This window comes from Brachionichthys hirsutus, chromosome 10 (assembly GCF_040956055.1).
Source record: "Brachionichthys hirsutus isolate HB-005 chromosome 10, CSIRO-AGI_Bhir_v1, whole genome shotgun sequence".
NCBI lineage: Eukaryota > Metazoa > Chordata > Actinopteri > Lophiiformes > Brachionichthyidae > Brachionichthys > Brachionichthys hirsutus.
This window is the reverse complement of record NC_090906.1, coordinates 3200770-3217103: the sequence shown is the minus strand read 5'-3', so window position 1 is coordinate 3217103 and position 16334 is coordinate 3200770. Positions and strand designations below refer to the sequence as shown.

The 16334-nt window shown below is 40.2% G+C and overlaps 1 protein-coding gene across 1 annotated transcript in view; it reads left to right on the top strand.

The window, feature by feature from the left end:
* LOC137900042 (gamma-aminobutyric acid receptor subunit beta-2-like) overlaps window positions 1-14782 on the top strand; it is a 28567-nt gene extending 13785 nt beyond the window's left edge. The window contains 8 exon segments of the mRNA XM_068744087.1: window positions 2824-3044; window positions 5929-6011; window positions 8496-8633; window positions 11773-11925; window positions 12884-13128; window positions 14165-14305; window positions 14410-14429; window positions 14431-14782. Of these exon segments, the coding sequence (XP_068600188.1) occupies window positions 2824-3044; window positions 5929-6011; window positions 8496-8633; window positions 11773-11925; window positions 12884-13128; window positions 14165-14305; window positions 14410-14429; window positions 14431-14782 (1353 nt within the window).
* The last annotated feature ends 1552 nt before the right edge of the window (window positions 14783-16334 follow it).

Here is a 16334-nt window from a genome sequence, read left to right as displayed (position 1 = left end):
TATATTTTCCCACTTTCTTTACGAGCCGTGTTTCGTTAAAGCCTATTTATTTTTGTTACAAAATTAACGCCCGCCCGCCCGGAGGGAATGCCCCGCTTGCGCGTAGCTGGGGAGATCCGCGAGAAGCGCCCGGCGCTCGTCCAGAGTCGCCGCCGCCGGACCGCCGTACCCGGTCCCCGCCGCCTGTCCGCCATCCGCTACGCGGCGTCGGACGCGCCGCGTAGCGGGGAAGGAACCCACCCCCTCGACCTCCCGGGCGTCCCCACCCCTGCCGCACCACGCTCCCGCGGACGGAGGATGAGGGGCACGGGGGCAAGGGGGACGGGGACACCCGGCCAGGCGGGCGCGCGCGCCGCGCAGCCTCCGACGGGCGGAGAGGGGAGGGCGACGGGGCGACTGCTCCCCCAGCCGCGGCTCGAGCCCAGCCCGACCGACCCAGCCCCTAGAGCCAATCCTTATCCCGAAGTTACGGATCTGATTGCACTTGTGGCTTACGAATATGTGCGGCTTATTTTAGTACAAAATATATATTTTTTTTAATTCAGTGGGTGCGGCTTTTTCACAGGTGCGCATAATAGTTCAGCAATTACGGTAATACTCTATAGGAGCATATCATTATTCTTTTGCTTGACAATGTAAATTTTTTAGGATGAATAAATCAGGACATTGGGAAATCAGTGAATCATTTGCATGCAACACGTAAAGCTTGTGTTGAAAAAAAAATTCATGCAATCTATTTAAAAGGGGTCGTAGTGTTAAAATACATCAGGAACTAGAAAAGCACTCCGACAGCACAGACCTCAGCCAAGGCACAATAAATAAATCTATAAATAAATAAATACAGATGCATGATAGTGCATATAAGACTCCTTTATGGCATACAACAGACAGTCAGACTATTGAAAGCAATTAAAGCTATAAAAAAATTAAATGCTGAGACAACAGATTAACGTAATCTAATTGGACAAGAAGATATATTGTGTGTGTATAATTTCTACAAGAAAGGCATTTCTTATTATTTTGCAAATAGCAAATAGCAACAGACATCTCCTCAAAAAACCCATAAGATCACAGTCGTCTTCTATTTGTGAGAATAAAAACAACCCCCCCCCCACACACACACACACTCACAAATGTCCCTGCATGTACTTGGCACCTGTGTTTATATTTACTGTATAGAATATTTCTCCTTTTTCCTTTTTAATTCCTCTATGTTGTTGTTTTCAGCTGTAGGTTATTCTATTCCTTAGTGATTAGGCTAACACACAATGCTGATATGTCTTCTTATTGTCCTACGCATTACAACAAAATAAGTCAATTTAAATTGCTTTTTTTCTCACATTGTAAACCCATTGTAACACCTGTATTGTCATTCGTCTAACTGTTACATACCCCTTTAGTATTATCTTCAAAGGCATTGCAAAATGTCTGTAAAACCTGAAAAGGAGGCTGTTCCACAAAATGTAACCTGGATTTTTTCCAAAAGTCATTCTTATTCAATTTCAAGGCTGAACACTAGAATTTCAATAGAATTGTATACATTTCATGCATTTTGAGAAACGCGGTTCTGCAACTTGTGGTTGTCAGCACACCGAGTCGCAGAAGGGAGGAACAACAACAACAGCTCGACATGCAGGATCCTATTTAAGTCAAACAGCACGGAGGAAAGCTGCTCTTGTTTCCATGGATCTATGCAGTCAGTATCCGGGCCGCTTTTATCAAATTGATGAGGCGTGTCAGATCTGCAGCTGAAGGGCATATTCAAAAATGCATGTTCAGCCTCTTTGCCAGGAGGTGGCTGTGACAGTCATGACAAAAAAAAGTTCCCTGTGACAGCAGGAATATTTAACTTGTTTTTCCAGGATTGTTGGGAAGCTTCTTGTTTCCCTCAGCTACATGAGCGTCTGGCTGCTGACTTGACTGTTTCTTCACATCCTAGATTTACCAACAGAACATTTTCCCTCGCATTATTGACTCTGATTTACACTTTGTTTCATAAAGTCACCTGCTTCACGATTTGTGAATGCTATCACAGAATGCTGTTCAGAGGTCTGGAGGCAGCATTTTGAGCATTTTACAGCATTTTTGAGCATTTTGAGCATTTTACAGCAGTCTTTTTCTCAGGGTTGTTTTACATACAGCTTTGTCACAAACAACACTTAATCCCAAAAATGCAGAAAGTGTCAAAGCAAAAAAAAAAAAAAAAGAATATCCATCATTACATCCCCGATGGATGGATCGCAATCGCCTTGTCTAAAGTCGCTTATCCGCCTTGAGGGTCACCGGCCCGCTGGAGCCTATCTCACCTTGCTATGGGCTTGAGCTGGGGTACATTCGGGATGAGGCGCCAGCTAATCACGGGGCCATGTCAAACACAAACAAACACATACACTCACAGCTGCACACAACTTGGTGTGACCAGTTCACCTAAATTGCTTGTTTTTGGAGGTGGGAATAAGCCAAATAACTTTTTTTTGTTCTGACAGACATATATTCTTTCATGACTTCCTTAACCTCTATGTAAAGAAGTAATTCCCATTTTCTCTTTTTTTCTACTGCAACTTTATTGTCCTGCGCTACTGATCCATTTGCTTTTAAGTCGGTTCATCCAATATTGAAGAGTCTAATCTGAGAAATATGACAGCAACTGTGCAGCTGTGGTCGCTTTTTTGGTACAACACTAGTCTCTCTCTTTTCTCTCTCTCGCTCAAACACTTTTCCTCACCCTTCATTTATCTCCTCTTTTTCTGGCACTTTCTCTCAATTCTATTATCTGTCCTCATTTGCTCCCCCCCCCCCCCCCTCCCACTGCTGTATTTTCAGGACTACACGTTGACAATGTACTTCCAGCAAGCCTGGCAAGACAAGCGGCTGTCCTATTCTGCGATCCCTCTCAACCTGACCTTAGATAACCGGGTGGCGGACCAACTCTGGGTTCCTGACACGTACTTCCTCAACGACAAGAAATCCTTTGTCCACGGTGTCACGGTGAAAAATCGAATGATTCGACTACATCCGGACGGAACGGTTCTGTACAGTCTAAGGTGAGATTTTGATTTCTTACAAAAGCATTTTTGAACACAGGATAAATCCAAAGTGATGGACATTTAAGCGTGCAAATAATAATAATCTACTGTATGATTATTATGAGCTCTCAGATACAATGGAGTCTGACCATGAAGAGCTTTGTCCGTTAGCAGGAATATTTTAAATTCCTTTCTGGATTTTACAAGGAACCAATGTTACGTATGTTAAAATGGAAGAAATAGCATCTCAACCTGCTTTTTGTCAGTTCCTGCCAGAATTCTGGATCAACTGCAGAGTCCCATGGGAATTGCTGGGGCCTGATAATGAGGCATTGCAATAATACAGCCTAGAAGTAACAAATGCATGGACTACTTTTTCTTCATCTGTGTGAGACAGGATGTTTCTGATTTGTGCAACGTTATATTGGTGGAGAAAAAAAAAGGAGTCCTTGAAGAAAATCTTTGGTGGGAGATCAAGGACATATTCTGATATTAGATGACTCTGAGATTCCTGATGATGATGATGGAGCTGGAGGCCAGAGTGATCCCGTCTAGAGTAACTATATCTTTAGAGTTTTGGAGTTATTGGGAAACAATTACAAGAACCTCGGTTTTCCGCAAGTTTATATAAAAAAAAATTAATATATATAAAATATAAATATATTTTAAAAAGTGTTGCCCCTCAGAGAAAATTGTGTGTTTTTCATTCAGTAAGTACTTCCACAATGCCGGGGTGGAAAGTGGATGGATGGATGCTTGTAATTTGTAGCACATTCTCAAACACACTTGCAGTTTTGCCGACGATGACAGCTATTTAAATCTGAGTTTGTTTTCTACCATAAAGATGCCCACCATATCTCCAAGCAACTTTATCTTCTTTGGAAACATTCCTCTGGAGGCTTATTAATGATCCTCAAGTTGACACTTCTGCATGTTTGATATGTTAACACGACACGTCCCTTCTGCTTTACAGCTGCAGAAGTCAAGCCTCGGTTCAACAATATAAACTGATTGATCCATTCCACTGAGTTTCAACCGCTCAGAGTTAATTTGATTACTGTGCACTTCTCACTGACCTCACTGATGTCTCATCAGTCCATTTTCCAAATTGGCCTCTGATGCCCAAACCCTATAAAAAGTTATTGAAAACCATCGCATCTTTATGGCTGTCGTGGCAGTGCGCTGCTGTGTGAGACCAAAATCAAGGAGAGAGAGAGAGCGAGAGAGCACAAGAGACAAAGAAAGAATGAGAGAAATCATTGAGAGGATTTGAAGGAAACCTCATTGATTTGTAGATTTTTTTAAAAACTTGTTTTATTTATGTAGCTCAAATCTCAATGAGAGTTTCTCAAGGTGCGTTCCTGGAAGAAGAGCTCTGGACCATATTCTTTATTCTACAGACACCCGACAGTCCTCCATGAGCCAGTGCTGAGCGGCAATGGTGCTTTTAATGGACAAAAACCACGAGCAGAACCCAACACAGGTTGGGTATCTTCTTTCCTCTGGAGAACAATGAAGAGCAATCATGATCTTCAATTAGGAAATTAAAATGTCTCAGGATTATAAAGAAAAAATTAGCTTTCACAATTAAACTGACCAGGCTGCAGAGACAAGGAGAATAAAATGCCCCCCCTCTCCATGAATGGAACTATGGAGGAGAGAGTCAACTTCAGGTTCCTTGGAGTCCACATCTGTGTAGGACCTGACTTGGAGTCATCACACAGACTCCCTTATAAAGTCCACCAGACAATGGCTGTTCTCTTGCTGCTGACTGTGGGTGTTCAACATGGAATCCAGGATACGCTGTAGATGCTACAGGTGCACCGTGGAGAATGCAGTGAGTGGCTGGATCACAGCCTAGTTTGTCAGCTGCAGGTGAATTGGACAGAAACTGTCCAGAGGTAGATCAGCAAAGCTCAGTTTCAGACCGCAAATTTGTCTCAGTTCAGTCACCGGCTCCTGCGAAGCCATTGCCCTTTTCCAACTCCAACTGAGCTGTATGGGTTCCTAAACCCAGTCAAGGCAATCAGTGGAAAGTGAATGGAAATGACAAGACAACTTCTTCTAGAGCCTTTGCAGAGTGTGGAGCTATAACACTTTGTGTTGTCATCCGATTTCCTCTCAGAGTGATTGGAAACAAGCGGCATTTTACAAATCTCATCTGCACAAAGTTTACCAATGCGAACAACATTTTCAGCCACCAGGTGTTTCCGGCAATGTTTTGGCAATGAGTGCTTCCTGGTGCAGAATGCAATGCGTGGCAATGATCTGGCTGGATGTTGCTCTTTCACTCTGTTTGCAGATCCTTTGCTGTGCCCGAGTATGGCAGCTGTCAAGCACTTTAGGCCTCCTTGTTCAAGGCACTCTGACACAACTCGAAAAATTGCCCCTTGTGATATCATGAGCAGACAAATATATTGCATGTCATGGTGATACGACATGAAAGTATCGGTGAGCCGTTACTATCACCACTGTCACACAGCATTTGATCCCTGCTGTGACTCGTAGCTCAGGTTTGGGCTCCCTGAGGACCCCGCAGGATTATCCAAATAATGCTAAAACTGGGACATAAGGATTAGCTTTAGCCCTTTAATCACCAATGGAGTTCCCACCATTGGTGTGAACCCCCCCCCCCCCCCCACACACACACACACACACACACACACTCACAAATGTCCCTGCATGTACTTGGCACCTGTGTTTATATTTACTGTATAGAATATGTTGTTGTTTTCAGCTGTAGGTTATTCTATTCCTTAGTGATTAGGCTAACACACAATGCTGATATGTCTTCTTATTGTCCTACGCATTACAACACATTTTTTGTCATCTGTCAATTTGATTCAAGACTCAAGACGCTTCACAATGTTTTGAATGAAACAATTATTCCATCTGTTATCAGAATCACTACCACTGCGGCTTGCATGATGGACCTGAGACGGTATCCGCTGGACGAGCAAAACTGCACACTGGAGATAGAAAGCTGTGAGTAATTTCTTCTTTCCTTGATCTACTCTGTTTGTTTTAACTGAGCTGTTAATGGCTGCCACCTTACACAATGATTTATCCTCAACTTCCCACATTCAGCTGATCGGAGCCGAACTGGGTCTGCAGTGGGCACCAACAATTTGTCTACAGTAATACAAGGATTTTCTTTGCATTTTAATAGTTTCAGCATAAGCCTTCCCATCCAATTGATTGTATTTTACATTGGTTGCAGCAAAAGCATTAAGTTTCTCTGAGATACACTCTCGGCTGATTCTTGCTCTTGGAGAATGAGAGAAGAATGATCAAATGTTGTTTTGGCTCAGATAGATTCTGTAGAACTATTTGTTCTACATGTCTACACGACATGCGACGTTTTAGAAAAATGTTGGAATTTTAGATAAAATATATATATTTTTATATATTATGACATGAATGATTTATGATCAAGAATATAATTGTTAGTAGTTTGTCTGTGGTGCTGAAGTGATAGCATTATCCTTAAGATGTCAAGAAGAAAGAGTGTAATTTAAATCCTTAAATAGCAGTATTAGTGAAACTAAAACTACTGGGTTCTCATTTCTTAAATAAATGTCTTCTTATCTTTGCGGGGACCCGACACAGCGGAGAGCCCCGATGGATCCTGCTCAAATCTAATAAAAGCCGACGGTCCACGTTACCTCACATGAAAACGGTTTGACGGTGGTGATGACCTAGTTATTAAACTTCCATCGTGGGGAAAATCACATTTATTTGGAGGCTAAGATAGTTTCTACTTGCAGTAGCTGCTTCGTGACTCAAATATAAATTGTGCAAGTGAGCTGGAAGCTCCACAGCTGGTGATGGTGTACAAAGGGAAATAGAACACAAGAAGGAAGTTTGTGCAATTTTTCTGATCGTGTAATGCAGTTCATTGTCATAAAAGAAACATCACTCCCATTGTTGATACATGCTCTGCTAAAATAGAAGTCAGGCGCTGATTATGAAAGAGTTAATAATTCCTTGACGATATATCAAGTCACTCGAGACAGTAGTCGAAAAAATCTTCTAATTCAAGCCTAAAATCCTATATAATATTAATATTTAATGTTATCTCTGATAATTCTTCCATCTTGCATTAGTCACTCCCTCTGCTCTCAATTTATTGTTTGCAGGACAATCTGTCCATATCAAATAATGTCATGTAATAACATTATTATGAAAGCGAGGTGAAACAGTCAGCCTCATTGATGTAGAAATAAAAATATGAAGACCAGATCAAGCCACCGACTTCTTGCACAAGAGTCACTTTCTTCTGGAAGTAACACACAAGTCTGAGTAGATGTGTGTGAAATGTGCACAACATTCCATGACGCTGACTAAAGTGAAAAGATCTTACCCTGGCACATGTGTACACTGTTGTTGTGTCCTTGGGCAAGACACTTCACCCACATTGCCTGTGTGAATATTGTGAGCGAGTGAATGTTGGTGGTGGTCAGGAGGGCCGATGGTGCAAATTGGCAGCCTCGCTCCTGTCAGTCTGCCCCAGGGCAGCTGTGGCTACAATAGTAGCTTCACCACCACCAAGTATGGAGTGAATGAATAATGCACAATGTGAAGCATCTTTGAGTGTCCAGAAAAAGCGCTATATAAAACTAACACATTATTATTATTATTATTATGAAGCATTACTAAAGGAAAAAGAAAACGCATGGGGCTCATTTTATCCTCTGGCATAGATCTGTTTGGTTTGGAATTTGGCATGTCAAGCAGAAGAGGATCTTCACTTGCTGTTTGATCACTTATGATTTAATCAGAAATGTATCCAAAATTAAGTTATTTATGTCTGCCCATGACCCGACCTACATTCATGTCATTCAGTCTGAGCTAATTAATTTTGTGATATTCTGTCCTTTGCAGAGAGGCACTTAATCATCTACAGTTGCCGTTGTCATGCTTTTAACTGGAATGGAGAGATGAGAACACATTAATCTCATTTCACCATGTCCCTTTCGCGACTCATTGCATGTGGCTGCATATTAAGATGTTTTTGGTTATGCCTCATGTTAAGCGCAGGGAAGCCGGTACGGCCTCTGTTGTAGTGACGCAATGAAGGACTTCCCTCTGAATGACTCTGTCAAGCATGTTGTCATTTTATCAAGTCCAGCCTTGTTGTCTCGGTTTTTACTAAACACTCTTGAAACACACTGAAATAAAACAGGTACATTCTCTATCTGGCTGCTAAATATGTCAATCGTTAGAATTCAAAAGAAAGAAAAGAAAAAACGTTTTCCCCCATATGCTAGCATACGTGGCACACACACAAAATGTGTATACACAGGGGCCCCCATTAGTATGCAAAGAGGCCATAGGGTAAGGGGTGCCGCCTTGGTCGGCACGGCCGGAGCGGTTGAGGGGGGTCGGTGCCGACGTTTATTAATAGCAGTCCACTCAAATCTAACTTTGATGGAAGCAAACAATCATTTTCTCTGTGCTTTATTTCAGATGGTTACACAACAGATGACATTGAGTTCTACTGGCGAGGAGGAAAGAAAGCTGTGACGGGAGTGGACAAGATTGAATTGCCTCAGTTTTCCATCGTGGATCACAAGCTTATTTCCAAGAATGTTGTCTTCTCCACAGGTAATGGCAATAAGGGTGTGACAATTAATATTGGGCGTGATTTAGTTGAATATACACAGCGGAACACATGAACAACTAGAAGAAGCACTCAGAGAGCACAGACCTCCGCCGAGCAGCTCATTCCCCTCCTAATTACACCGTCCACATGGTGATCTGGATCATCACCAAAAGGTTCTAAATTGTTCTTGGTATCTTTATACACCAACAATGAAAAGTAAATCAGAGTTGATGTGTATTTTTAACTGCCTTTTCAATCTGTAAATGGGGTTTTCAAAGTTAAAATGTTATATTTTTTTCCTGACATCATTCTGCATCAGATCCAGATGAAATTCGTGTGGGTGAGATACACTCTTTCCCTTTTTAAAAAATAAATTATTGGCAGTACGAGTGAACCAGTTGGTAGGGTAGTGGTTAGAGATCCCCCCTATATGACTGTGTAAAATTCCATAAACATCGGTCAAAAATCAACCGAGATATTGAGGAACAAATGTTGAAACTCCATTGACTGTAATGTTAATGAACTTTTTGAACTGATCCATAATCCAGGATCTCTGCTGGATCATAAACAAAATGTAATCATCTGTTCCTGTTAACATTCCCAACATTTCCTGAAATCTGTGACCTTTTGAGTTATGTTGCTAATAGACAAACAAACAAAGGCTGGCGATTACCACATAAATTCCGCCTAGGCGGAGGCAATAACATTACAGATCAGTTATGCAGATGTTAACGGCTCCGGAATGAACGTGAAACTGTACATTTTGTCGATAAAAACTGAGATGTTATTTAATTTGTTCCTTTTAAAAATCCCGATCCAGTTGTGTTTCTCATGGGTTTATTGTTATTATTGTGCTGAAATAGGGGGGCAAATGACAGTTCAGAAATATTGTCTAAATTCATTGTGTTTACATATTGATGTGAAATTACATTCAGCCGTTCCCAGAAATGGAAACTGTTATTTAAATGTGAAATAAACCACACGTATAAACCTTCTAATGAAATTTTCTCTGGGCGACAGAAGAGAGCGATAACTTATTTAACAGCAATAAACACAAACAATGCTGTCTGATACAATAAAATGTTAGTGCCTCCTGCACTTCACTGAAGTTGCCATGCAAGCAGGAGTGTGTAAGTGGCTCAGTGGTTCTGCTGAATATAGATTATAGTCTCATAATGAAGGAGAACAGTCTGTTTGTCTGCAAGGGCCACACCACACCAAACCCTACTAATGATAAAAGCACCATGTTTGCTGGCATACCTGCATTTGTGTCTGTTCTTGTTGTTCATTAACATCCATGAAAGTAAGTCTTCACAAGTGTGTCCTTGGTTTGTTAGGTTTTATAACACCCAATCCCAATTCCTCTTTTTACTAACCCTACCCCTCGCTTTTTGACTTGCTGCTCGTTTCCGTTATGAGGGGTAGTGGTGGAAATCATTATGCAGGAATTGGGGCGCGACTCTTCGTGGTAACAACAGGTAAGTTACATTATGGATAAGATAATTATCAGAGACATTTATACAATGGCAAATGAACACAAATGAACAATGGCTGTATATTTCTTTTCTCCTAGATTAAAGATGAGACGTGTGGTTTGCTCAGGCTTCCCCTGAAAACATGAAAGCTTTACAGTATCATAAAAGCCTGTTGCTCTTTACCACTATCTATTAGTGGCCCAGTTTGCAGATTTATTCTCTAAAACTGCATGGGAATAGCATGGATAAATAAAGCAACAATATATATTTTTTCTTCTAAACAATCTAATTACAATCTGCGTGAGCATTAATCTGATGTCGCTATTATTTATGAATGGATCATTTTTGCATAAATATTAGCGAATATAATATTTATGCACTCATTTTACTGGGACATAAACTAGATATAGCAGATCTAAATGGTTGAAAATTCATGTTGATAATATTTTTTGTTTCTCCCTTGCTCCTATATTATTTTCAATGAATTGTGCATAGCAGTGTATTTTGATCATTGTGATCCCCCGTGTAGTTGTAATAGAACTCAAACCAAATACAGCCGATTACCAGAGTAGAGGAAAGTGTTGGGATACAATTCGCACCATCAAACATTTTTCACAGACAGCGAGGAACAGGTAATCTAAGAATGGGACCACTGATGGCAACCCTGGGAAGAGAGATCATACCCAGGGTGAGTCTGAATTATGCACATGCTAGGCGCCATCTGTTGTTGCGATTTAAAGTACATTTACTCTATGTATCACAGATATCTTAATACTACAGCAGAGGAACAAAAAAGACTGTTGTTGGGAACTGGTTGGAGTACGTTTTAATTTTTGCAGTGTATTAGTTCAATTGTAAGACCACAAAAAAAATTGAATGAATCTATAATCATGGGGCAAAAACAATTGATGCTAACACGAAGCCTTCATGTTATGGTTATGTAACATTAAAAAAAAGGGAACACATAAGGAGTGAATCTTAATGGTGGCCGCTCTCAACTGCTGCCACTACTCAACAGGTCGGTGCAAATAATCACAGACAACATCTCTTCCAATAGAATTTTACCTGGATAATCAATCACAACAGGTTCCAGCTCTGATAGGATTTTCATTGTTTCCAGTTGTTTTTGGTGTGTAGAAGTTCAGGGCTTACACATCTACAATGCCATCAAAGGTTTTAGTCATTTGTTTTTCATATAAAATGAAAAACATAAACGTATTACAATATTTCAAATGTAAAGATTTGCTGATTTAAATATATATATATATATATTTTTATTTACAGATTTCTAGAGCACATCCCATGTAACCTTTATATTTAGTTTGTGGGATTTTATTATTGTTATTGTTATAGTTACAAAATGACATGGCTTTTGTAACTTTTACCCGCAAGAGAAAAAAAAAGAAAGTTTTTCACCTTTAAACAAATCAGACTTTGCTCTTAGGAAATCCTTTACTTTTGAAGTGGTAGAGACAAATACTGTCTTCTCAATAATGACCTTTCTTGTTTGGGCCGTGAATGCCAATGTGCTGCAATCTGAGGACTTTTCAAAATCTACAGCAAATGGGAGAGTTATCCCCTTATAGCACAATCAAATTTTACATCTTGCAAATATTGTGGAAAATATAACAACTAACGTTGACCCTCCTTGCTGTCCCATCTGCAGGTTCTTACCCTCGCCTGTCACTCAGTTTCAAGCTGAAGAGAAACATTGGCTACTTCATCTTGCAAACGTACATGCCTTCTATACTCATCACCATCCTCTCCTGGGTCTCCTTTTGGATCAACTACGATGCCTCTGCAGCCAGAGTGGCTCTAGGTGAGGTGGTCAATGGAAACAAGAAAACAATTCAGGATTGAACTTTTAAAAAGCTTATTAGAGAGAGGAAACACAGAGAGCGAATTTGTGGTCAAGAGGAAAATGAATTTCACAAAGTGCCTGTCCCCTGAACTTTGAATATACTCTCTCTCACTTACTTATTTTACATTTTCTAAGTCTTCCATCCCAGTAGAACAAATGTTGCAGTGTCACATAAAGCAATCGCGTCAAATTGTGATTTGAAGGCCTCTCCAGGAAGTCACAACTTAACCATGTCATTGTCGATTATTCAAGCTCATTCTGAGTTCATCGGAAGCTCCCTGCCTTCTTTTCACAGCGTCATCCTTCCTTCTACTCATCCCTCACCTTTATAGACAAAGCAATTTCACTGGTTTGAGCACTGAGCTGAATGTATTCATCCAGGTGGGAAGACATGCGTGTGATTTAATACGCTTAAATCCCAGGGAAAGCAGAGTTGAGAAAAATGTCCAGTAACCCCACAGTTTACAGAAGATTTAGGAAGCAATGTACTCTGACCTCGTTTCAGGCATTAAATTGGACACGTTACGGCTGAATCACATGGTCGCTATGCTGCATAAATCCTTTGTTGTTGTTGTTGTTGTTGTTGTTAAGCTCTTGCAGCAACAGTTTGGGAAAATTCCCTGAACCCTATTGGTCACCTGAGAGCTTGTATAATAATGTTGTAATAGTTAACAGAGAAACTCAAGAGAAGTTGTCTTAAAATAATCATTCTGTGTGCGTGTGATTGTGTGTGTGTGTGTGTAGGTGTGTGTGTGTGTGCCCGTGCATGAACATCGTGTTGGTGGGACGTCTAATACACTTTCTATTAATTACTCAGCCCAAGCTGATTGTAATTCTTTTTTCAAAGAATCGTAATGTTGTGATTCCTTCCAGACTTGCTTTATAATGTAACAAATTGCGATCTTTCTTTCACCAGGAATTACCACGGTGCTCACCATGACCACCATTAACACCCACTTGAGAGAAACACTCCCCAAAATCCCGTATGTGAAGGCCATAGACATGTACCTCATGGGCTGCTTCGTCATGGTCTTCTTGGCCCTTTTGGAGTACGCACTGGTGAACTACATTTTCTTTGGCCGGGGCCCTCAGCGTCAGAAGAGGGCAGCGGAGAAGACGGCGACAGCCAACAATGAGCGGATGAGGATGGATCCGAACAGGGTGAGAGTCACATTGCGATTCTGTTGATGCGGTAGGGAAAGATATGATGGAAATGGAATTTGATATTTTTATTACTTTTGACGAAGCTCGTATTTTTTTTACGAGAGAACATATTCATAAGTTGTACTTCTGATTTTCATTGTGGAGTGGAGGCAGGGATACGGGAATCCTGATGAGTAGACGGAGAAAGAAGTGAAGTTTACAACACACCAGTAGTGTTGATCTATTGATACCTTACTGGTGTATTACCGAGCTGCCCTCATTTGAATGTGACATATTCCATGCTGTAAAAGTCTTAAAGCATATGAGTCTTTGTTTTGAAAGAACTCTCCTATTTTCTAGCTGATGTGCCCCAAATGTTTATGACTGGGATGCAAAACGGCCACTGCAGTATGACTACAGGCTTATCTTATCGGAACACAAAATGTGTTTTTTAGACTGAATGGGGAATGGCTTTAGGAGCACTGCAAGGCGTCAGAGGAGAGTGAAATGATAGGCACTAAAATCAGCCGACTGCAAGCTGTTTTTAAAGTTTAACAGTTACTTTTCAGGAACAGATGATGAACATTTTGATGGCGATCCAGGAGAGATCCTGGATTGTACATCGGTTTGAAATCTTCTGTAACACTGCAGTCAATGGAGCTTCGAAATGTGTTCCTCAATCGCTCGGTTGATTATTGATTGATGTTTATGGAATTGGACAGAGACATGTAGGGTGGGGGCCTCTATCTCACCACCAAATTTCATCTGGATCGGATCCAGAATGAGGTTAGGAAACATATATTACATTTTAAAATTGAAAACCCCATTTATGGTTTCAAGAATCAGTTAAAAATTCGGATTCACTTTTACTTTTCATAGTTGGTGTGTAAAGATACCAAGTACAATTTAGAACCTTTTGATGATGATCCAGATCACCATGTGGACGGTGTAAATCCAATCAGGAGGTGAATGAGCTGCTTGACGGAGGTCTGCGCTCTCTGAGTGCTGTTCTTGTTTTTACTAAAGTATCCATGTCAATTTTACTTGCTTGCAGTGGCTGGCGGGAAACGTTGTTGGCAGAGACGATACACTGTATGCAAGAATGAAGCAAAGGGATCTCGATGGTCACGACACAATGTGGGAACCGATCTTTGTGGACGATGCAGCGATTGGACTTGGTGATCAAAAGAACAAGGTAGGGCAAAGATCAAAATGGATCGACAGCATTAATAAAGTGTCACATTTACATAGTTCCTGTTTTTTGTTTTGGATTGTCCACAATAGTTTCGGTCACACTAGATGAACTTGACTCTTTCCTTTACAGATGGACCCACATGAAAACATTCTTTTGGGCACGCTGGACATTAAGAATGACATGGGCATTTCAGAGCTGGCGTTAGGTCTAAATGACCCCCGAAATACCATGCTGACGTACGACAGCTCGACGTTACAGTATCGCAAAACAGGACTGGCTCGGCACAACTATGGCCGAAACACACTGGAGTGCCACATGACCCAAAAGAAGAGCCGACTACGGAGACGCGCATCGCAGCTAAAGGTCACCATCCCAGACTTGACTGACGTTAACTCTATTGACAAATGGTCAAGGGTGATCTTCCCAACTGTCTTTTCCTTCTTTAACATTGTTTACTGGCTTTACTATGTCAATTAAAATAAACAAGACATATATTGGTGGGGGGGGATAAACAGCAAAACAGGTTCATTTCTGGTTTTGTTTCATTTCTAAAGGGATTTTCACTGGACTAAATTATTACTTCTACTTCTTGGAATGCAAGTTTCAGATGGTTAACACTTGTAAACTTTATAGAGGAGAGATTACAAACATCAGGTGCCTGTTTCTGAGTAATGGTCAGATTGGATACATGCTGTCAACTGTGTATCTTAACATTTTTGTAATGGTTACTTTCACTTGTTTTGTTTTTTTAATCATGGTACATTTACAGCAAATATGATTAATTGACAAAGTAACATACCAGTTATTTATTGAAATGTTTGACAAGCATTTCAGTCTTTTCTATAAGTGATCATGTCAAAGAAACAATAAAACAAAATGTATTATTGTATTTAATTATATGACATTCAACCAGGATCTTCCAGGTTTTAACTCGGGTTGCACTAAAGAAACCTATAAAAAAGGTAATAAAATGCATAATATATAGCCAGATATATCAAATACAGCCAGTATTGTCATTACTGTGTTATTTCCCTAGTGTCAAAGTGTTCAAAGAGAATAAAAAATAAGAGCAGTGGGACAGAAATGTGTAAGGGATAAAATATACAAATATTTTTCTGCCAAATTACATTATTGTAATTGTTATCAATGTTTTTAACCCAAGAGTGCAAATATGTGGAATGGAAATCTTTGGTAGGCCTGTATCAAAAGAAAAAAGACATTAAGCAAATAGGTATCAGTCATTTGTCGTCATCTTAATTTTAACTGTATAGCCTAAATATATTATATAGATAATATGACTGGTGATTTCCTCTACTAAGTTTTTGGGTTATTTTCATATCTGTGGTGAATGTGTTTCATTGTTTCTCGGCTAAAAACCTATTCACATTTGATTTCCCTGCCGGGTTGACGTGACATTACATATGTAATGAATGCTTTATGATCATTTTCCACAAAGGCTGCCATCATTCTTCTAATGCCTGCTGCTTAAGAGGGCTGTGGCTACAATCAGGCTTTAGGTTCCGGCTACATCAAAGAAAAGGTTGGAAAATAGGAATTAGGTCTGAAAATGCTGAATCCCTTTTATAAATGTACAATATTGCCTGTATGAATGAACTGTGGCGATGCCTTCTCTTTTGCAAACATGTAGTATCAAATTGATCAAGAGTGAATCATGGGATTCAAGTTAAAGGATTCAACAACAACAATAAAAAAAAAAACTGATATAGAAAGTAAGAAAGGGTACATGAAAATGTGTTTTCTACAAAGATCGAATTATTTTTTACTGGTCTTTCACTTATTTTGATTCTGCAGGTGTAAATTAATAATTTAACCTTAATCGTGCTTATTTAAACCGTAGCCACATTGAGTTATGTCTCACTGCATGCTCTGTACGACAGTAGTCTCTAAATATTGGATTTGTGAACACTTTGTCCTTCCTCAATGAATTTTTTTATTTCTTGTGTCTATTTCACCTCACATGAGAATACACAACATACGGGGTCGTGCATTTACAGGGCAGGTCTGATTG